This window comes from Magnolia sinica, chromosome 19 (genome assembly GCF_029962835.1).
Source record: "Magnolia sinica isolate HGM2019 chromosome 19, MsV1, whole genome shotgun sequence".
In the NCBI taxonomy this organism is placed as follows: Eukaryota; Viridiplantae; Streptophyta; class Magnoliopsida; order Magnoliales; family Magnoliaceae; genus Magnolia; species Magnolia sinica.
The window spans coordinates 19615638-19637974 of NC_080591.1; the positions used below are offsets into that span (position 1 = coordinate 19615638).

General features: G+C 39.7%; 1 protein-coding gene across 8 annotated transcripts in view; it reads left to right on the forward strand.

Moving 5' to 3' along the window:
* The first annotated feature begins 8766 nt into the window (after window positions 1-8766).
* The window catches only part of LOC131234810 (crossover junction endonuclease MUS81), a 63270-nt gene continuing 49699 nt past the window's right edge, over window positions 8767-22337 (forward strand). For 4 of the 8 annotated variants that reach the window (XR_009165785.1, XR_009165786.1, XR_009165787.1 and 1 more), the window contains exons 1-6: window positions 8767-9063; window positions 16065-16153; window positions 16535-16613; window positions 17303-17389; window positions 17528-17653; window positions 20224-20464. Coding sequence is in view for 5 of the 8 variants with exons in the window: in XM_058231786.1 (XP_058087769.1) it covers window positions 8873-9063; window positions 16065-16153; window positions 16535-16613; window positions 17303-17389; window positions 17528-17653; window positions 20224-20464 (813 nt within the window). In the remaining 3 variants the exon portion in view is untranslated. The remainder of the gene's footprint in view (window positions 9064-16064; window positions 16154-16534; window positions 16614-17302; window positions 17390-17527; window positions 17654-20223; window positions 20465-22337) is intronic. The other 4 variants (XM_058231785.1, XM_058231783.1, XM_058231781.1 and 1 more) reach the window with 1 other exon arrangement.

Sequence of the window (22337 nt, forward strand, 5' to 3'; positions counted from 1 at the left end):
ATGATTCTCATCATTAAAACATTGCTAGGGTCCATCGTGATTTTTATTTTCCATCCAACCTATTCATAAAGTTACATAGACCTGGATGTCGAAAAAAAATAAAATCAGCTCCTTCCAAAACTTTTGTGGCCCCGAAGAAGTTTTCAATGGTAAGAGTTTAATCCCCATTGTGTAGTCCACTTGAGACTTGGATCTGTCTCAATTTTAGTTTTAAACCCTCAGATGATACTAAAAAATGGATAGACGGTGTGGATAAGACCTATATATCACGATGGCCACTCAAATCTCCTGCCCATTCCCAGCTGGAGATGGCGGGGGGTAGGACGCAATCCGCATTCGCGAATAGGAGCAGACGCAGATTTCCTGCGAAAGCGCCTTCGCCAGAAGTTCCTGTCGCTGTGAACTTAAGTGGGACCCACCGTAATCCTTTTTGTGAGCTAATTTTATGAGATTAGACCAAAATTGAATTGGATCCAAGACTCAAGTGGGCCGTACTAAAGGAAAAGGTATTTAGGGAAATTCCTGCTGTTGAAACCTTCCTAATTCGATAGTGATGTTTTCATGCCATCCATACCGTTAATAACATCATTCCTACTGGGATGAACTGAAAGCACAAATATTAGCATGAATTGAAAACACGAATATTTCAACTATGTAATTTAATTATCACATTTTCGGCCCACTAGAGCTTTGGATACGGTTCATCTTTGGCCTCATGTCCTAAAATGAACTCAAAAAATGGACGGACGGTGAGGATTTCTCACAAACATTCCAGTGGGCCCCACCTGCGCTCCCAGCATAGGCCTTTCGCAGGAAATCCACGTCCAAGACGAGCGCCGACCCTCCTGTATGAGTTTTACGACCGGTTCAAAGAGATCATACATGGCCCTACAGTAATGTATTTATTATATCCACATCGTTCATCAAATTTTTGAGATCATTTTAGAGCATTATCCAAGAAATGAATCATATCCAAAACTCAAATGGACCACACCAAAAATAACAGCGTGATAATTATTTTCACCATTAAAAATTTCGTAGGGCCCACTATAACATTTATTTTCCATCTAATCTATTCATAAGGTCAAAAATATCTGGATTAAGAGGAAAAACAAATTTCATATTGATTCGAAACTTATGTGACCCCAAAAGGTTTTCAATGGTAGACATTCAATCCCCACTGCTTTTTGCAGTGTGGTCCAATTTATCTTTAGATCTATCTTATTTTTTGTCTAAAGCCTTACGATAAGCTCGCAAAACGGATGGACGGTTTGGATATAATAAATACGTCATGATGGGACCCACAGAACTTACTGATGTTAATACACCAGCCAATCCACTTCCCAATCCGTCCCAGCCCATTGAACGCGGATTCTGTCCTACCCCCGCCCGAACGGATTACCGTCCGGGTAGGGCTCTATGCAGCCCACCATGATGTAAGTGTTTTATTTAAGCCGTTCATCGTTTTTCTTATATTATTTTAATATATGATTTGAAAGATGAAGCAGGTCCACAACATCAGTGAACCACACCAAAAGATGTTGCAGTGATAATGACATCCACCGTTGAAACCTTTCTAAGGACCACTGTGATGTTTTTTTTACCATCCAACCAATTCATTAGGTCATGTAGACGTGGATGAAGTGAAAACACAAATATCAGCTTGATCCGAAACTTCTCTAGCTCCCAAGAAGTTTTTAACGGTGGTTGTTCAATCCCCACCTTGTGGTCTAATTAATCCTCGGACCTGCTTCTTTTATTGGCTCACACCTTAAATGATCTGAAAAAGTTGATGGACAGTGTGGATCAAACACAAATCATGGTGGGGCATAAAGAAGTTTAATAGGTTAAAAGTTGATTTTGTATTGCGCAAAAAAATTTAAAGAAAAATTTGTCGTAGTTACTTAAAAATGGGTAATTTTGGAAGCAAAAATTTTTGTTTAATGAAAATTCACGGAGCGCATTCTGTGTTCACCATTAAGCCAGACTCCTATCACACAGAAAGAATTCAGTGAAAAACCACTTAGCGCTTTCCTTCTTCCGCGTTAACAATGCATTAACAAACACCACTAAAGACGGAATGTTTTCCAATTTTACATTAAGTGCAAAAATTCAGTGTTAACAAACACACCCTTACTCCAAAAAAAATTAAGATCAATGGACAAAATAGATGTTACTGATGATGGAGGTTTGCTTACGTTGAAATTGAAAATTATTTTTATAGTTGGATTGATATTGTAAACAAATGACTTGATTAAACCAATTTCAAAGTTGAATGGTCCAATTCTAATGACACTAAAGATGCTAACGATGAAATATTAAGTTAATTGTCTTATTGGCCAACATTGATGAATGACGATATGATTGGGGCATATCAAAGATGAATGGTTTGATTGGATTGGTGTTTATATATGAATGGTCCGATTGGGTTTATATCAATGACAACAGTCTAATATTGAAGATGAATGGTTTGATTATATTACATTAGTCGCTCATCTTCAATATCAAACTATTGGCAATCAGTATCAACACAATCAAATCATTTGTCATTGTCTTCATGAGAATATTCATCTATAATTTAGTCTAAGTATATTGTTCATGTTTGATATCAATGTAATGCAACCATTGATTTTTAGTATTGACCCAAATGGATTATTGATATGCAGTAACGAGATCAAGCAATTCATCTATAATCTTAGTTTAATCATCTTATTCTCTGATACCAAATTAAGACTGTTAATTAAACTCTTATATCTATCTAGTCAGACATTGTGAAGATCGCCTGACGCGTAGGTGATTACCCTTGCTTTTGTCTATCAATTGCATAGATGGGAATGTAGAATTGACTTATATGTAAGAATGCATTTGATTTTTTGAGTTGCCATTAACCAGATGAAGTTTGAAATTTATGGTCAGGTAGAAACCGTAAAATCACCTATAGGTTAGTGAATCACAAGGTTCCCAAACTCAAGTGACTCCTATGGTTGGCCTAGGATTGTAGATTTTGAATAAAGGCCTCAGTTACAAGAGAGGAGAGGATTAGACACCCTCTCTTGCCCGTACTAATTACGGCATCAACTTTAAGGGATGTATGACTATTAGCAGAATTATGGTACTTGCAAATATGTTAATCATGTAGCCATGCTTCGTACAACTTCATGAGAGAGCCGTGCAGGCTAAAAGAAAAATAAAAGCAATCCTAGCCTTGCTTCCAATATTCAGAAGACAATGGTTAGGCGAGCAAAATGAAATAAAGACAATAGAAAATAAATGCAGTAAAATAATGAATAATAGGGTCAAATACCCTTTTTAAAGTAAGAAATGAATAGTCGGACATCCTTAATCTTCTGCTTTTGAGTTGACTGCTTGCTTTGCTGAACGGATTTTTTAATAGTTGGCATGATCTAGGCTTTTATGGATGGTAGGGTTCTCTCTTCGGAATGAACTGAGTGTATTGGGGTCTTATGCCACCCCTTCATTAAACTCTCTACTCTCTCCCATTCATCTTTGTCCGTCCTTGGGATAGGATTATGAAGCGAAATTTATAGGCAAAAACCGTCCGCCAACAGTTGGTCAACGGTGGACAATTATCAAGAATTTGCCATGCAGGTGGGCCGAAGGGGTGCCAAATGTCCATCGGCTAATGGGCAGCCAACATTTTAGTGTCTATCGACCAAGCGCTGGCCAACGGTTTAGGTGTCTACAGATGTTCATCTTCAACATTAATCTAATTGAACTATTGATCTTTAATTTTAAACTATTCTGGCTGTTAATCTTTGATGGTAGTCTAGAATGATCCTTCACCTTTATTGTTGTACCAATTAGACCACCCATCCTTGACATCAAACCAACTGGTCCATTGATTTTTTTATATTAGCTCGATATAGCTATTCACATCCAATTTCAGCATAAACAAACTTTTCATATTCAACATCGATTAAAAAATTGGACCAATGAAGGTTCATTTTTACATTGGTCTAATCAGAGCGTTTGTCTTTAACATCAGTCTAGACAATTCTAGATGATTTTTAATATGAACTCAATAGGACAATTCATATCCAATTTCATCACAATTAAGTCATTTATCTCCAAAATCAACCTAATTGGACTAGGCATTCAAATTGGACTAAATAGACGGTCCATTTTTAATGCCAGTCCACTCAAATTATCAATCTAGCATATTAATTATTCTAGCAATGGGACAATGTTTGTTAAGCCATGCATCTGTACAATAACCTGTTTACACCACAAATGTATTAAACTGGAAAATGGAAAATCTGCTCTTTTTTATTTATTTTTAAATTTTTTACAAACAATACATGCGGAAAAATGAGAGGAACAAATGATTTTAGGAGGGATTATTCGTCTTCCTAATCTTTCACCCAATAAAAGGAATTTTCCACCATTTTCTTGTGTTGAAATAATAATGATTATTGGTCCTGTTTGTCAAAGATTACTATTTATTTGATTTTCTAGTTTTTTCATAACTCGTTTGTTTATATTCATAAGAAGTAGTGGACAAAAAAACGAGTGACTGTAACTTACTAAGCAAATAAAACTTCTTCAATGAACTTATAAAAAAAAAGTACAAAAAGAAAATTTTAACTGTGCACTCACACGCCACTGTGGTTTTTCACCACAATGGGTATCTGAACCCATGATCTCGTGTTGAAACACTTAAGAGTCTACCACTAAGCCATGAATGAGGGGAAAAAAAACACTATTTAATTGTTTAATTAAAAAGGAAACTTTTAGCTTTTTCCCTTGATGCTTGATTTAATCCATTCATTTGGGTGGGCCCTATCTGTGCAAATCCTGGAAGCATATTAGGTGAGACCTCGGGCTCACCCAAGATGGTGTGGCCTTTACTGCAGGGCCCAGCTTGATGTATTTATTCTGCATCCATTTTGTCCATCCATTTTTTTCCAAACCTTTTTAGTGCACTGCCCCATAAATAAAGATATCCAATTGCCTGGTGAACCATATGATAGGAAACAGTATGATTGAACATCCTACCATTAAAAACTTCTCAGGGGGTACTTTAATGTTTCGCGTGGATGAAGAGAAAAAATTAATATCAGTTTCCAAAACTTTTGTAGTACATTAATGGTCAATTACCACGGACGGATGATGTGGATACATAATACATCAAGGTAAAGCCCCACAGTTAGGGCCGCAGCGTCTTGACTAAGGCCGGGGTCTCACCTAATCTGCACCTAAAATCCCCTTGGGGTAGCCTGACATCATGGATTTGGGGGGATTTGAGGGATTTCAAAATTCCTATTTGTTTAGCACAATATAGTAACAGGGGATTTCAAATCCCGTCAAAGAGAGAGGGAGACTTTGAAATCCAACGTGTAAGCCGGGATTTCATTGAAAATCCTCTCATGAGTTACATGTGTAACATGTGTGTCACCGGGCTACTAATCTACTAAGCATGTGGCCCACTGATGATATTTCAAAACAATTGAATTATCAATTACATCACTAAAATTACTTCAATAGGATGATTCGCGTGGTCCAAACATTGTCCATGTAAACCAATGGTTAAAATTTATTGCTTAGTTGCTTAGCTATGATCCTATGCTTGTGGATCATTTTAGACTAGAATTTCATCATTTTCACCCTGAGTATATATTTCAATGGGCTTATTACAATCATTATGTCGAACATTACATACATTAATTAGGGATATTAAAGTTGATTTAGTAATTAAATTCAATCCATTTCAAGTATTATTGCATAGCTACTTTTGGATTACGGAGGATTCTGAATCCAAGGCACAAACACAACTGAAAGATTCACAGTTCATGGTATTTCAAATTCAGGGAATTTCTAACCCGAGTATACTAAGATCCAAAGACCCATGGATCCACCAGGGTTTAGGTCCTAAAAGCAAGCAATGTAACAGAAAGGACCCCAGCCCCTAAACCGCTCAACTAGTTCGCTAACATTCGTGTCCCCAGATAGGGTTCTCATTGGGTGAGGTTGGGTGAGTCTTATTGTACATATACCTGGCTAGTCGTATGGGTGAGACTTGGATGGGACCCTAGAACCAACAATGAGGGTTGTACCCACTGTGGGGCCCACCCTGATGTGTACATTGCATACATCAATTTTGCCAACTCATTTTTATGCCTTGAGCCCATTAGTGGAGCAAAAACAAATCTCAGGTGGACAACACCACATAAAATAGTGATGAATGGTAATTAAAAACTTTTTTACTAGCCACGAAAGTTTTGAATCAAGATGATACCTGTGTTTTCCCTTCATCTAGCTTTGCTTTACCTTATCAACATGCGGGATGGCAAATAAACATTACAGCAGGCCTGAAGAAGTTTTTAATGGTGGGCATTCAGTGACTATTGTTTCCTGTGGCGTGGTCCCCTGAGATTTCTATCTACTTCATTTTTTGGCCTCGTGCTGTAAATTGAACAGGAAAAAAAAAAAAGATGGACAACATAGATATACAACACATACATCGAGGTGGCCGATAAAAGGGGCACCACCCACACTGTCCTACTCAACAAAATACCCACTGCTACTATGGTTCCAAGTATCGAGCTGGCTCATAATAAATAAGAGCATTTACATATTGGGGCCCATAACGATAGGTGAATCAGACCACGCACGCGTGCCACTTTGACATGCGTGGTATATAAACAGGCTCTCTGACACGTGTGTGGCGTTCCAAACCTCATTTCTTTTGTTAAAATAATATTAAATCTATATAATTTTATTATCAAACTAGCTAGACTGAACCTGACCCAACTCTAACCGTAAGAGCATAGGTTCAAAACAAATAAAAGCAATGGTCGGGCCCATCCTAATGGATGATTCAGTTCAAACACATATGTGCACTTCAACACATGCATAGTATATAACTAGTGTCCTTTGATAAAATAATATTAAATATTTATATAAGTTTACTATTAAACTAACTAGACCTAATGCAGTTTGGCTAGTGACCCCAACACCAGCTACAAGCTAGTTGTCCTCAAAGCTTTGTGGGCTCCACTATGATATATGTGTTTTGTCCACGTTGTTCATCTAACTTACCAGCTCATTTTAAGGCATGATGCGTTCCAAATCTCAGATGGACTACATTACAGGAAACAACAAGGATCCAATGCTTACAATTTCCCTTTGTCTAAGTCTATGTGACCTTATCAATAGGTTGGATGAAAGTTTTTAATGGTGGATGTTCAATAAATGCTATTTTCCTTTAGTGTGGTCCACCTGAGATTTAGATCCACCTCATTTTTAGGGTCATGGTGTAAAATGAGCTGAAAAAAATGGATGATCTGCGTGAATAAAATACACACATCATGATTGGGATGCTGGGGTCACTAGTGAAACTGTGTCCAACTAACTAAAAGAGCATTGACATCGTTGGGTTCAGAAGACTCAGAACCCATCTCTAACCACGCCCACCTCCTACTTGAACTCGACCAGACCCTGTTTTGACCAGGTCCAAAAGGGTGAAGTGAGGCTCGAACCATGACCTGACTTCTTAGTGGGTCTAGGGGTGCACATCGAGTCAAACCAAGTAGCTGGCCTCATCTCAACTCGGCTCGGCCACTAGCTGACCTCAGCTCAAACTCAGCTCGGCTCGATCAGTAGCTTGGGCTAGTTCGAGCCGAGTTCGAGCCAAGATTAAGCCGAATTCATCATTGCAACATTTTCACAAACATCTAGACTGAACTTTCAAAATCTCATTGTATTTGAGACGACAACAATGATTTTACAAGTATTTTATCAAACACCTTCTAAGCAGTATAAAAGTCAAGAAAAAAAGAGTGTTGGTTTCATCTAAGCAACATAAAAGTCAAGAAAAAAAGGGTGTTAGTTTCATATATATACATTCATTACCACCAGCCACATTTCTTTGAGTCATTTCATCAAACACTTGGTGAGCGACATCAATATCAAAGTAACCGAGTCACCAAACTGGTTTGATCCGAGTTCGATTCGAGCTAAGTTCGATATGAGCCGAGTCGAGCTAGGGCTAGCTTGAACTCGGCTCAAACTCATTTTCAAGCTAAAAAAATAAGCTCGACTCGGCTCGAACTCGGCTTCGAACCGAGTTGAATCGAGCTTTTTCGAGACGAGTAGAGCGAGCTAACCGAGCTAGCTCCGCTTGAGTACACCTCTAAGGGGGTCCAGGAAATAGGACCCGAATAGGTTAAAACCGGGTCGGGTTCAACCAGTACGAGGGTCCAGGTACAGAAACGGATTGGCTGCTCCTCCTGCCACCAACCAATGGCTGATGGTCGGTGCTCAGTGAGCCCCACCATGATGTATGTGTTTCATCCATGCCGTCCATCTATTTTTATAGATCATTTCACCATATGAGACCAAAATTTAGGTATATCCCAATCTTAAATGAAACAGCGTTGAATGAGCATCCACCATTAAAAACTTTTTGGGGCCATAAAAGTTTTAGATCAAGCAGATATTTGTTTTTCCCCTCATCCGGGTATGTATGATGTAATCAACATATTGGATGTCAAATAAACAGTACAGTGGGCCTTAGGAGGATTTCAATGGTGGGTATCAAATCACTATTGTTTTCTTGTGGTGTAGTCCACCTGAGATTTATATCCCTCTCATTTTTGGGATCGAGCCCTAAAATGATCTGTAAAAATGGATGAACGGAATGGATGAAACACATACATCATGGTGGGTCCCACATATCACCGACCACCAGCCACCGGGATGGTGGCAGGGAGAGTAGCCAATCCGTTCCCATTATATGGACAGTCCTACTGACAAATGAACACCTGGGCGGGAAAATCCCTAGTCCGTCTCTCCTCACTTCTCTTCTACCTTCGGTTGAAAAAAATCGTCCGATTTCCTTCTTTGTCCAGAAATGGAGAATGAAAGGCCCGTTGTCTGTCCAGGAAACGAAGATCTGGCATCCTACATATGGAAAAAGAGGCAGGAAATGGCCGATGCCAACGCCATTTCGGAGAAAATCGATTCCACGCTCGGCAAAGCCTACCGCAATGTCTGCGCCTCCAAAGATCCCATCAAAACCCCACAAGATTTCTCCAAAATCAAGTACGCTATCGGTGTTCCCAAGAAAGTTTGTAATATAATTGGAATTTTCTTTCTTTTGAGGGCTGATTACCTACAACCGGCTGTAGGTTAATTTCGACTACGACCCTTTCTTACAAGCAAAGTTTCTTTCTTTTTTCCTTTTGATTGAAGATATATGATATTTTCAAGGGCAAAAGTAGAAACAATAAGTTTGTAGATTGCATTGCAAATGGGTCGTTACCCAACTTCTGGTTGTAGGTGATCCGAGGAACTGGCATTGGCAACTGTTGTATGTGGGCCTCACCATGGGTCAGCATATGAATTTGAAGTTTTTTATGAGCATTTGTGCGCCTGAAATCAGGCCGATCAACCATCATGTGGGTCAGCATGTGAATTCGAAGATTTTTATGAGCAAATTTTCCTTGAAAGTATGTGTCACTTTCAAGGGCAAAACTGGAAACAGAAGTTTCTAAATGCATTAAAAAATGGGTTATACCCAACCTCTGGTTGTAGGTGATCAGAGGAAATGGACTCTACAGCTGGTGCATGTGGGGACTACCAGTGTGTGTAGGTGGTGGAGGGCACCGTTGTGTGCGTGCGTGTCTGAGTGTTTGCATCATCTGATCCATCCAGATGGGGGGATGCCCCAAAATCAGGCCAATCAACCATCACGTGGACCACCATGTGAATTCGAAGGTTTTTTGGTGGTTGTACATTGCTTTGTTTTCTAACATGTGGCACGCCGGATGATTGGATTGGTCTGATTTCTGTGGCATTGCATTTTCATGGGACAAGATCGATGCCATAGTGTAACAGCCCGAAATTTCACGGCCAGAGTTTATGCTCGTGCCCGAGAAAATCCGGGTGTTAATAATGCATAAACTGGATGCTTTGAAATCGTGCCCTATTTTTTTTTTTCGTTTGGATTACATCCAGATATATTCATGAAGGTACTCATTCACGAGAACAAAATCAACTGTATTGATTATATTTCATCAGAGTAAAAAAGAATAATCAAATGCCTTCTCATTGGAAGCCTATTACATCAATTGAGTTTGTAGCGGAAGTATAAAACTAAACAAATAAACTATCTTCGTATTATTTCGATGCAGTCTTCTATAGGGAGTTGATCCTCTAAGTCTTCAATTTGTATATCACCTACAACATCTGTAGGGTTGGGAGATTATCAATGCCCTACTCATAGTGATGATTATCCTTTAAGATTAACAATAATTCAACAGATTCATAAAAGCGATGTAAATGTTTTGATACGTAAAGTACTCCACACTACAAGAGGTATCAATGCACAAGCAATCTATATGAGATGCATGCCTAGTAAAGCATATGCGATGTATCACACTTAGCGATCGCCACAATGTAGAATGTGATTATAGTTATCCAACTTGCCCCGCATCCCATAATACCGAGATTTGCCGGCGTGTCCCACGTTTAACATAGTTTTATGCGATTATCCCAAGACGACCATAACACATGACCAGGTGAATACGCCCCCAGAGATTGGAGCGATTATTTGTGACAACTAACCCCCCCAAAGAAAGGAATTGATGTACTGCGTATACAGAACGGCTCACGTACAACAACCAAGGCAACATCACCCGAGAAACATAGAATTACGTGTAGCCCCAGGGCCACTACCGAAAGCGCATTACGTCCATGATATTTAATCGATCGCTAGAGTAGGGATTCCCAACATAGTACTTGCATCAAGGAGTAATCCTTAATCCATGGAAGGTTAAGAATATCAAGACACCTGTCGATCCCTTAAGGAAAAAGAGGCGAGTGACAATAACCAACTCAAATAAGAGGTGAGTGACGAAGGTCAACTCGAATATGAGGAGAGAGGTTAAAGCCAACTCAATAAATAAAAGAGCGGCAACGGCCGATTCTTTAATAAGGAGGGTGGCAATGACCAACTCTTTAAGTAGAAGAGCGACTACCGTTGATTCTTGGATACGGAGAGTGGCAGAGCCAAATCAATGGTAAGGCAAGAGCAAGGCTTGTATCCATAGCCTCCCATGAATCCAGGAAAGCTCCTTACAATGGATATTAGGTGAAAATCTCAAAAGGGCCAATAATTGATGACAACAATTTAAAATGAAAACAGAAGGAAAGTAATGGAAATCTGAGGACAGATAAAAGGCAGGTAAAGGACAAGTGTAAAGGCAAGATAAAATGCATCAACTCAATTAAGACAAAAAGTATGTTAAAGGCGTGATAAAATAGCATGAAGGCATAAAATATATCAACTTAAATTAACGTAAGCTTAAAGGATGAAACCCTCACCTTTAATTTCAAATTGTTCTCATCCGAGGCTAGGTGTTCATGCATACTCCTTCACATTCGATCTTATCCTATATCATAAGATCTACAAGGCTCACAAGGTTAGGATTAAATCTAGGGTTATGTTTATGGCCTAGATATAGGGCTTAACTAATTCCTATTTCAAAAAAACTTGAATCAAGACATTAGATATTACACACTTTACCTGAACCTGGCCCTGACTCAGTCCTAGGACTCGGTGAGTCGACTCGTCACACCTTCTCTCTCTCTCTCTCTCTCTCTCTCCCTTCTTTCTTCCTTTCATCTCTCGTTCATTCATTTGCTCGTTATTATGCTTTATTCTTTCCTTTCTTCTTTCTCTTTCTTCCTTCTTTCTTTCCTTTCCTTTCCTTTCTTTTCTCTTTCTCTTTTCTTTCTTTCTTCTCCTTTTCTTCCTTCTTCTCTTTTCCTTTCTTTTTCTTCTCTTTCTTGGCAGCGGCTGACTGTTGCTTCCTTGCTGGACGACATCTCTCACAGCAACAACTGATTCCTCTCTCTCTCTCTCTCTCTCTCTCTCTCTACCGTTTCTCTCCTTTAGACAGTGGAGTGGAGAGCCCTTTTATAGGCTGCTTTCACGGCAAGATCCTCTCTGCGTATCTCGCCTCACACAAGAAGAAAACCGGATGCAACACCCTCCGGTTTCCAGAAGTTTCTTGCGAAACTGAGAATCTGCATGCGGCTGTTGTTTGGCCACACAATTGGGTCGAGTGTGGAAAGGCAGAGGTTTGGTCGGCATTTGACCCAGGGTCAAGATGAATGGCTCGGATCTTCCATTTGGACCCTGTTGGTGGCCCACGCATCATCCCATCGGACGACAGTTCGTGCGTTACGGTTCGCAATGCGTGGCCGTGATCCATCCTGTGCACGGGTGACCGCTTAGAAGCACAGGAAAAGAGCTAGGGCCTGGTCGATTCTGACCTAAAGACCCAATGGATGGCTTAGATCATCCTTTCGGACGATCAGGGTGGGCCACAATGATCGCACCTCAAACGCTGTCCGTTCTAGTTCCAGCGGACCTGTGCTTGCATGGGTGTATTTGGTCGGCGAGGTTTTGATCAGATCGATCCCTTGAATGCGATGGACGGTTCAGATCATGCATTCGGACGATGATGGTGGCCCACCATCATCACAGCGGACGTACGTCCGCAGCTACTGCGAACAAGCGGGTTTTTATCGGGTCAAACCTCGTTTGACCCGATGCCTGGTTTGGTGCACCGCGCGGTCCTAATGTGCGCCCGTGCCACAAGTGGGGCCCACTGTGATGTCTGCAAGTGAATCCACACTGTCCATTCGTTTTTCCATATAAATTTAAGGGGTTGAGCCCAAATTTGAGGCATATCATAAGATCAAGTGGATCATAATCGACGGTTAGTGCTGATTTCCCAATTGGGCCACTGCTATGAGGATCCAATGGATGAAAACTGACATGTATGATTAATTTATGATGTATAGGCCTGGTGTTAAATTTCACATTAACCGGATTGTGGGAAACATGTGATTTGGGATTTGGGGTTTATGTTAGTGGCATTTTCATAATTATTTCTGATCTAAGAGTTTTGGAAAATCTAATGATTCTAGATGGTTGTAGGCATGTTTCCAAGTAATTTTTATAAAAGAACTTACATATAAATTCTCATGGATGAGGAGTCATTCACCGATTTATTTGAAGGAAGGTACGTGCGTCAAATCATCTGATGGATGGTCCTGTCTCCAAAATCAACGGTCAGACTGTTGGATCTATGCATGGAGATCATTCCCAACGATTAAATTCGTGTCATAGAATAGATATAAGGTTAGGATTGTTAGTTTGCTATCATACACATGTACGTATTATGTTAAATTTCATAGTAACGCTCGAGAACTTTCGATGCTCGAGTATTGAAAAGTTCGGGGCATTACAATCTATCCCCTTAAACGTAATTTCGCCCCTGAAATTTAGTACCTCCATTATCCGAGTCAAATTCCATGCATCTACGGATTCCCTACTTCCTGTATTCGAGGTAACATGAAAAGATGGTTGTTGCGGGTTTGAGCTAGATACTCAGACCCTTTGCTTGCGCAATAAAGAAGATCTGTTGGTATTGTAATCCAAACATGGTTCCATCGGTCCATAATCTCGATTGTTCTTAATTCATGGGGAATATCGTACGGGTAATTCTACGTGGCCCACTATGCTATCACGGCTTAATCTGATTATCTGATACTCTACCCAAAATTCCTCCTATCATCATCACTGATCGATTATGTAAACATTCTCAATGTGTTGCTCGTGAGGCAGGTAGGTATTGTCTAGGTGCGTATGATTGGCTATATGAATTTGGGATGCTACACATAGACACACCCAAGTGTGCCTCACATGGAACAGTTATAGAGGTTGGTTCCTCAAGAAGAACTAGTGCGGGTGATCAGTTCTCTTCTTTGTTGTTTTTCTTCTTTCCTTTCATTTTCAATAATCTGGCCAGGGGTTTACATAGGGGAAATTAGTATTTTTGTGCAAGGGCCAAGCTAGCCAGGTCTCCCTGTTTAGCTAGCTTAGGAAATTGACACCCACATATGCCTATTTCCTGCACATGCATGGGACCCAGGGTGTTCATTAGATGGTCCCCCGTCCCATCCTAAAAATCAGGCTGGTCCACTGCTCCGGCTAGTGCCACATGCAAGTTAGATGTGGACGGTTGGTTATCCTATGGGCCACCTGATAAATGGACAAGAGGGGTCTTTTGGCCAAGGAAAATTCACCATCTAAATCCCTCCCCCATGTGCAGCATTGGCATATGTGGGGCGTTTATGTTTGGCATCTGGAGATGTGGTAACCGCAACCAGTGTTACTCCCAGCCACATTTTGTAGAGATTGGATTTGCCTCTCAATGATTGGGACCATTAATGTGGGGGCCCAAATGGTGATTAGTGAGCAGACAAGAAACCTGTCCCCTTTGGCATCGTATTTTTGGTCCACAAAATGGATGGTTAAAAGGGGTGAGTTGCACCCAGCAAGGTTGAGTTACAATGGGAGCAATGGTCTACCTGCTGTATGGCTGGAACCTGGAATTGTTCATTGGAGTTGATTCTTTGGTCCATATACCATCTGCAATGGAGCTCATGAGATCTGGACTGTTGAAAGCTGGGTCTCACCAACCCGCACAAAATGTTGGCCTGGACTTCAAACTGCAGTGTGGTTGGATGGTGGATTGTATAATCTCCTTCTTTATTTCTATGCTAATTAATTTTAGATGCAAGTTCAGTGGGCTGGGGGCACTGGGAATGCATGTGTCTGATATCCCACCTTGTGAAAAATGTCATGGAAAAAATGGTAAAGGAAATGAATGTGTTTGATTTGTTTCAACCCTTAACAAAATGGTTCAAAAATTCGGTCAAAGAAACAAAAAGGACGAAAAACAGAGGAGTGTAAAGTCTGGATTTAGCAATACATTATCGGCTCAAAAAGAGATATATGCACACATGCGTGTGTGTATATACATAAGATTAAATTGGAAAATTCAGTTGTAGTGGTTAGAGTTTCTTTGTGCATGGGTAATTTTGTACATAGGTAATCAAATAGTGGGTAAATATCGTTATTTTCTCTCTCATATCCTTCTTTTCCAAGTAGTCCCCACATACAAATCTTTGCGAACCAAAATTTCAAACCCTCAACTCCTCTGTATCAATGTATGACAATAGCCAATCTCCGTCTTCAAGTCAGCCTCAAAAGTTTCTTTCTTTCTTTCTTTCTTTCTTTCTTCCTTCTTCTTCTTCTTCTTCTTTTTTTTTTTTTTAAAAAAAAAAAAAAAACAACAAAAAAAACCAATCTTCTGAAATATATGGAGTTTGAAGCATGAAAGCACATCTATGAGTGCTTTCCCCCCTTCAAAATTACGGAGTTTAAAATGGAGTTTTGCTGACTACGATCCCAGGGGAGCAAAAAGAACAGCAATATATGCACACATGCGTGTGTGTATATACATAAGATTAAATTGGAAAATTCATTTATAGTGGTTAGAGTTTCTTTGTGCATGGGTAATTTTGTACATAGGTAATCAAATAGTGGGTAAATATCGTTACTATCTCTCTCACATCCTTCTTTCCCAAGTAGTCCCTACATACAAATCTTTGCCAACCAAAATTTCAAACCCTCCACTCCTCTGTATCAATGTATGACAATAACCAATCTCTGTCTTAAAGCCACCTTTAAAAGTTTCTTTCTTTCTTTCTCTTTTTTTTCTTTTCTTTTTTTAAAATTTGTTTTTGTTTTGTTTTGTTTTGTTTTGTTTTTTTTTTTTTTTGGTGAAAAATGGGTTTTTTGAAGAAAAGAAATGCATTTAATTCGGTTTGCCCCCCCCCAAATGGGTTTTTTAAAACCAATCTTCTGAAATATATGGAGTTTGAAGCGTGAAAGCACATCTATGGGTGCTTTTCCCCCTTCAAAAATACTGAGTTTTGCTAACTACGATCCCACCCCTTAAAGGTGGTTGCTGGGAATCTAGCAATCATTTCAAAATCTTAATTTTCAAGGTCCCATTTTGAAATGCATGTTAAGATCCCCTCCCACCAGTGCTGGTGGGTGGGAGATATGTGCACAGGAGCATTTTAAGATTCCCTCACACTGAACACACAACCCTTTTCCATCAACCTTGTGCACTTAATCTTTTCCCATTAATTTTTGGACCAACTTTGCTTGAGTTCAGGGGTGTGGGGAATTGGACTCTGAGGCTTATGCAGGGTTTCTTCCACATGCATTCGGAGGCTTCTGGATCCAAAGAACTGGCTCCAAAAGGTATCTTTTATGATAATATTATACAAGGCTTGGTTTTCAGCTTGTAGAAGTGGATTTATGGTTCAGTGATGCAAACTGTTGATATTATGGGCATTGCCACGGGTTCCCATGCACTAAAAGTCCACCAGATTGGAAGATCCCTGCCATTAAATATTTAGCTATTTTGGTTGAATGTGGACCATTGATGTATTTTCTTTCTCAATCGTTTATTTTCTGTCCACAATAAAGGATCATTAATTTTTTTTCATCTAGGAGATTTATGGGCTATTTACTTGTGGTTCCATAATACCAGCGGTTTGGATCACTGAACACAAACTAAAAACCTGAGCGGACTGTATGAACTCTCTGTATGAGCATTGTATTTCATCTTCAATTTTTCAGGGAAGAAAGCAAAGGGACCAAAACGATATTTGCCACAAAAAAATTCTGTGGCATATGCATTACTAATTGCTCTTTATAGGTATTTTCTGAACTGAATTTTGGGTTTTCTTTCTCCACTTGCTAATTTCTCTATGTAGATGCATTTGTTGCTTCTTCTCATTCTCTTTTCTATTTGAGGATTTTTATTATTAATTTTTAATTTTTTATATCTTGTGAGTTCTTTGGTGGTGGATAAGCCGGGATCTGACCCGAGACTTCAATGTTGAAATGACGGCTGCCTACCACTGAGCTACAGGCTTGAATTCGTTCTAGTTTTTCATGGGGTTGCCTGAAGTCTGGCCATGACATTTCCACTGTACATGTGGACATATGTACGATGATAGAGACTGTTGATTTGGTAGGCCATCATGTCGATGGGCCATGACCCAATTAGCAAGGCCATTGGATAATGTTAACGTTCCAATCATTGTCTTGCAAATGGATGGATAATACAAAGTTGAGCAAAATATGAACAGGATTCATCATTTAATGTGTGGAACTCATAATAATGGGATGATCAATATCATTGAGTTGTTTCAATTTCTGGATATGGACTGTCCACATCCTAGTCTGCCAAAGCAATGGCCCCAATCACTATTTACATTCATCACGTGTGTGGTGAGGACCATGCTACGTGAAACTTACATGAAGTGTGCATAACTGTAGCATTTCTCTTTGTAGCTTATCAAATGTTGGTGCTATCATGATTTGTAAATCTGGTTTTGTCAGGGGGACTGCGAATGGAGATGGTTTTATGCGGAAACAGGAACTTATTGATGCCGCTGAAGCTAGTGGTCTTTCACGGGGGCCTATTGTGTGAGTTATTTCATTTTATAATTGAGAACTGAGTTTTTCTTTTTTGAATCATTTATGAACGGTGTACCTTAAAAAAAAAATCACTTATGAAGGGCATGAACCAAGGAGTGACTTTTTAACTGATTTCCCCGTTAATAGGCCGGAAAAGGGTAAAGGAAAAGCTGGGCAATTTGGAAGTTCACCTCGGGAGTGGTACAGTGGATGGAGTTGCATGAAGACGCTGGTAACAAAAGGGTTAATTGTGAAATCAAGCTGCCCAGCAAAGTGTGTTCTCCTACCATCATGATCATGATCATTATCTAAGCCTTATCCCACTTAATTGGGGTTGGCTACATGAATCCTGTTCAGCAATCTCTATTTATATGTGTACTTATCATTCAGCTCCATCTTTCATGCTAATGTGTCACAGATGCAGGACATCTGAGTTGTGAAGGAGATGAGCCCCAGCTCTACATTGAATCAGAATGTTCCCTGTCCATTTATTTTGACAGTGTAGCCTGCCTGAGAGTGGAATCCAGTATGATTTTTTGTGCCATGTGATCGTCATGGCAGGGACCACCTTTTGCATGGGTCTGATGTTCTGCATAAGTGACACATTGGCAGGAATGCAGCCGTCTGTTGGTGATCAGTTCTCATATTTTTACGCTTTGAATTATGACTTGTTCCGTCTGATGCAACAAACTGTAGTCCATTGGAAGTTGCTTGTTAAAAGAGGTGGAAGATTGAGAAAAAAAATGCTCTTACATTATATTAGGCCACATTACCCATATAAAAATGATACAAATGAGGGGATGTCTTTTCTTTTTTAATGGCTAAGTGCAACTTGGTAAACTAAGATTCTGGTGAAGGAAAAGATGAAAAATTTTCTGCTAGTTTTTATTCTGGTTCCATTTCAGTTGAAATGGTGAAAGGAACCTAATTTTCATCCAAACTGAAATTGGGGTGTTATGCTTCTGGAATTATGAACCTATTACTAAGCTTTATTGTAGGGGTTGTAGGTCTCTTTCTACAAATAAATGATGTAAGACTGATTCCACTGATATAACATGGGGCATTCATGGAAACTTATCATGGGGCATGTTATGGAGTATGGATCTAGGACCATGTGAGCAATGCATGTTGGCTGGGACAATTAGAGGTTAGGATCATGCAATGAGTGTGATTTTTAGGGTGGTGCTATCATGGTCTCGCAACATTGGTCCAAATACCAATAGTTACTTCTTTATAGCTAATTGAGGCATTAGTGACAATGGATCCATTTCATCTATTGTATATTGAAAATATGCCCATTTAACAATTTGTTGATTTTATTTCTACTATTACCATCATCTTAGCCTTATTCTCAGCAATTAGGATTGTTTTATTTTTTTATATGGTTGATTAGCAAAAGTTTTATGATCAGTTGCCCCCCGGTCATTAACCTTCCTCTTTTACCTTGGTTTTGGAAGCATGGTAGACATTCACATTGACAACACTCGCATGTCGACAAGGTCCCACAGGAATAAGAGCCCCCAACCAATATTTAGTGCACACCCCACAGGGCAAGTAAAGGAGGGTCATGTAGGGTGCATGCTAGATATATGCCTAGCACAATTCACACACAAGCATGCAGGGTCGTGTTTGGTTATTTATTTTTATTTTTAAGAAATAACTTTAATATGGAAGGAATGAATTCCCAATACCCGGGGCCAAAAAGCACACACCCTCCTTAGGCAACACATTCCAATGGAGTTAGGCTCTTTAGTTTATACCCATGGGAGTAAATCAAATTTCTAGCCTAAAACATGTTATTTAAAAACGGTTACCTAATGGCCATTATGCAATGGTAATGGTGTGACCTGTTACGCAATATGGAGTCGTAACGCCATTATGAAAAAAATGGCCCGAAATGGGCTGATACATTTAACTCTCTCTCTCTCTCTCTCTCTCTCTCTCTCTCTCTCTTTTGAATTTATAGGCCCATAATGGCTGTTACAAGGGCTGTAACGGTCATAAGGTTGGCTGTTACGGCGACCATTACTGTTATTGAATACCTTGCTAGAAGCAAGAGATCTAATTTCATTGAAAATGAAGCCTTGTTGGATGTATCTCCTACCATGATTTCCCTTTTGAACCTTCTGCTGAAAATGCAAAGGCTTCCCTAAAAGAGAGGGCCTCTGCCACATGCGCCACTCCCAGAGAGATGTGACCCAGGTACACCATATTAACATAACCATGGTCATCCCTAAGCATCTACCCGGAGTGGGCTGGATGACCAATGACCACTGGATGTCATGTAATGTTGAAATTCAATTTTGATACACCATCTGGAGGAGGGCACTATTTCCAGGTGTTTTTTTTTGGTTATTCAAGGGGACTCAGAACGCCACTGATGACCAACCACTAAGAGGGTCTGATGATATTTAATGGAATGGTCATACTTGGGTAATTTGGCTGCACAAAATTCCAGGGAGCCCATCGATACATGTTCATGAACACCACTCACATGCTGATGTAGTCATGCCCCACATTTCACCTTAGCTCTTCTATTTTCCACTAACCACAGAGGGCTATTTTACAAACAAATACCATTATTGAACCAAAAGTGGAAAGGACAGGCTCGAGTAGGTGGTTGCACAAAATAGCTGGGGGCCCACAGATACATGTTTACCAAACTAAACTCCAATATTGGCTTCTCAACTCCAAGTGGGTTTCTTCTACTATATGAGTTTATACTTTTGTTTACATAAAATTGGTGGTGTGCTTCTCTTTTGCTACTGTGATACTGTACAACCTCGAACTTGGACACATTTCGGTATGTGTATTATTGACCCTTCCTACTCTTGATTTCACAGGTACATGCTAACTCAAGAAGGGCAAGAAGCAGCTCGAGAATGCCTCTTGCGCTCTGGTTTAGTCGATTCTATTGAACATTCAACCACAGCAAATGGACTTCTAAGTTTTGTAACTTCACAAACTGCATCTGATTTGGGGTCTGTTCACCAGAATTCTGTTAACAAAGAAGCGGCATTGCCATCTATTAATTTGTGTAGTCAAAAGAAATCAACTGATATTCCTGCTGAATTTCTTGAAAGGGTAAACTCTACTCTTTCCACATTTTACTTGTTTCCCTTCCATAATGTTTTCAAATCCACCTTTTATGTTCAAAGAAAAAGATTTACAGGCATGGCTGCTGCTTCACTTGAATAGACTTATGGAGTCTACAGGAGCAAGAAGACATTTTATTTGATAAGACTAAAAGGCTGGCATTAGTGATATCTAATATCATCATAATCTTATTCATTTTATACCAATGATACAAAGTTGGCTTTTATTGCCAAAAATTCTATTGTTGGCTGCCTTCCAGACATCAACTTTCCCTTTCACCTACTCTCTTAGAAACTGACCATGGCAGAGGCTCATAATGAAAGTATTCGCATGGCATCATGTTCCCACTGAGTCGTAACCCCCAGTCAAGAAATTATTTGTGCACCCCAAAGAGCATGTAAACAAATAGGGTTATGGAGTATAGTTGCCAGGCAATACCATTGAGCACGAGTGGCACAAACACATGGAGGGTCATGCTTGAGTGGTTGGCTGCATAGAGTTGCAACGAGCCTGCAGATCCATGGTTACCAAACACTACTAGCATGCCAACATGTTCTTCTCCCCCACTGCATATTACCCAATTAGCATGCCCTACCAATAGAGAGAATTTGTGAACAGGTAGGGGCTCAAGCAATCAGGCAGACAACCATCGAAGGCCTTGTCACAACTATTTGGAGTCGGCTTTAAGAATCCTATTTTGCCAAAGATTCATATACAAGGCTCTATCGAAATCCTATTAGTTTGTGCTTGCATCCTCCTTTCAGGCCCTAATCCTAATCAAATCTCCCTTCCTTACATGGGGATTTCATCGGTTTTCTTAGTACATGGCGGACCAATTGCATACAGTCAGTATTATTGTCATTATGTACAGACCACTGCTTTTACTTTGTCATTTCTTTGCTTAGCCATTACCTAATGTAAGATATATTGTCATGAAAGCTAAAAACAGTAAAGGAAAGATGATACTTTTTCTTATTTCACCATAGCCTAATCTAATCACAGCCATTGACTGAAAATTTTTGCAACTGTTTTCTTTCTGTTTGAACCTTCTTCTAGTTTCCGAGCTTCAACCCCAAGAGGTTGAAGGGGGTTGAAGAATCTACTGGGTATTTGATTCCCTGATAAGCGATTTGTAAGATGGGATTCCTTGTTAAAACTGGTGCTTGGGCTGATATGCATTCTTGCTGATTAGATAGACATGCAACCAGGTGCAAAACAACTACTTAATCTAAGCCACATGAATCTGAGAGTTAGTTTGTGATTTATATGAGTAAACAATGACACTTCTGCCAATAACTAGAGAAATACAAGTTCTTGGCTGTACCCATTTTATTTCTTACAAGTCACAATGTGGACAGAATATTTAATGTTTGATCAGGCATTCAGATTCAAAGAAGTTTTGATATCTTAATACCAGTGATGCAGGACATGGAAATTAAACATGATATGCAAAATTTCAGGCTTAAGATTGTACTAAGTTAGAAACAATCACAAAAACTCCACATCCCACATAAAGTCAAGCATTCAACAAAGGGGATCTATAAGAGTCCAAGCCTACACATGCTAGGGCTGGATCGATTAAAAATTATAGACCAAACAATGATCAAAGGATAGTAGATTCATCCACACATGCAAATGATTATTTTCCAATCCAAGGGATTCACATGTTTTAATTCGGAAAACCCTAGGGTTGCAAAAGTGGAATAGAACTTGGGGATTTGAGATGATATATGGTTAGGGTTATGGAAACAAGGTGAGAGAGGAGTGAAATAGAGACGAGAGGGGACCTGTGATCAGCCCGCATGTGTGGACAACAAACCGGCTTGACGCACGTGCGTGGATGGCAGCCCGCATGTGTATG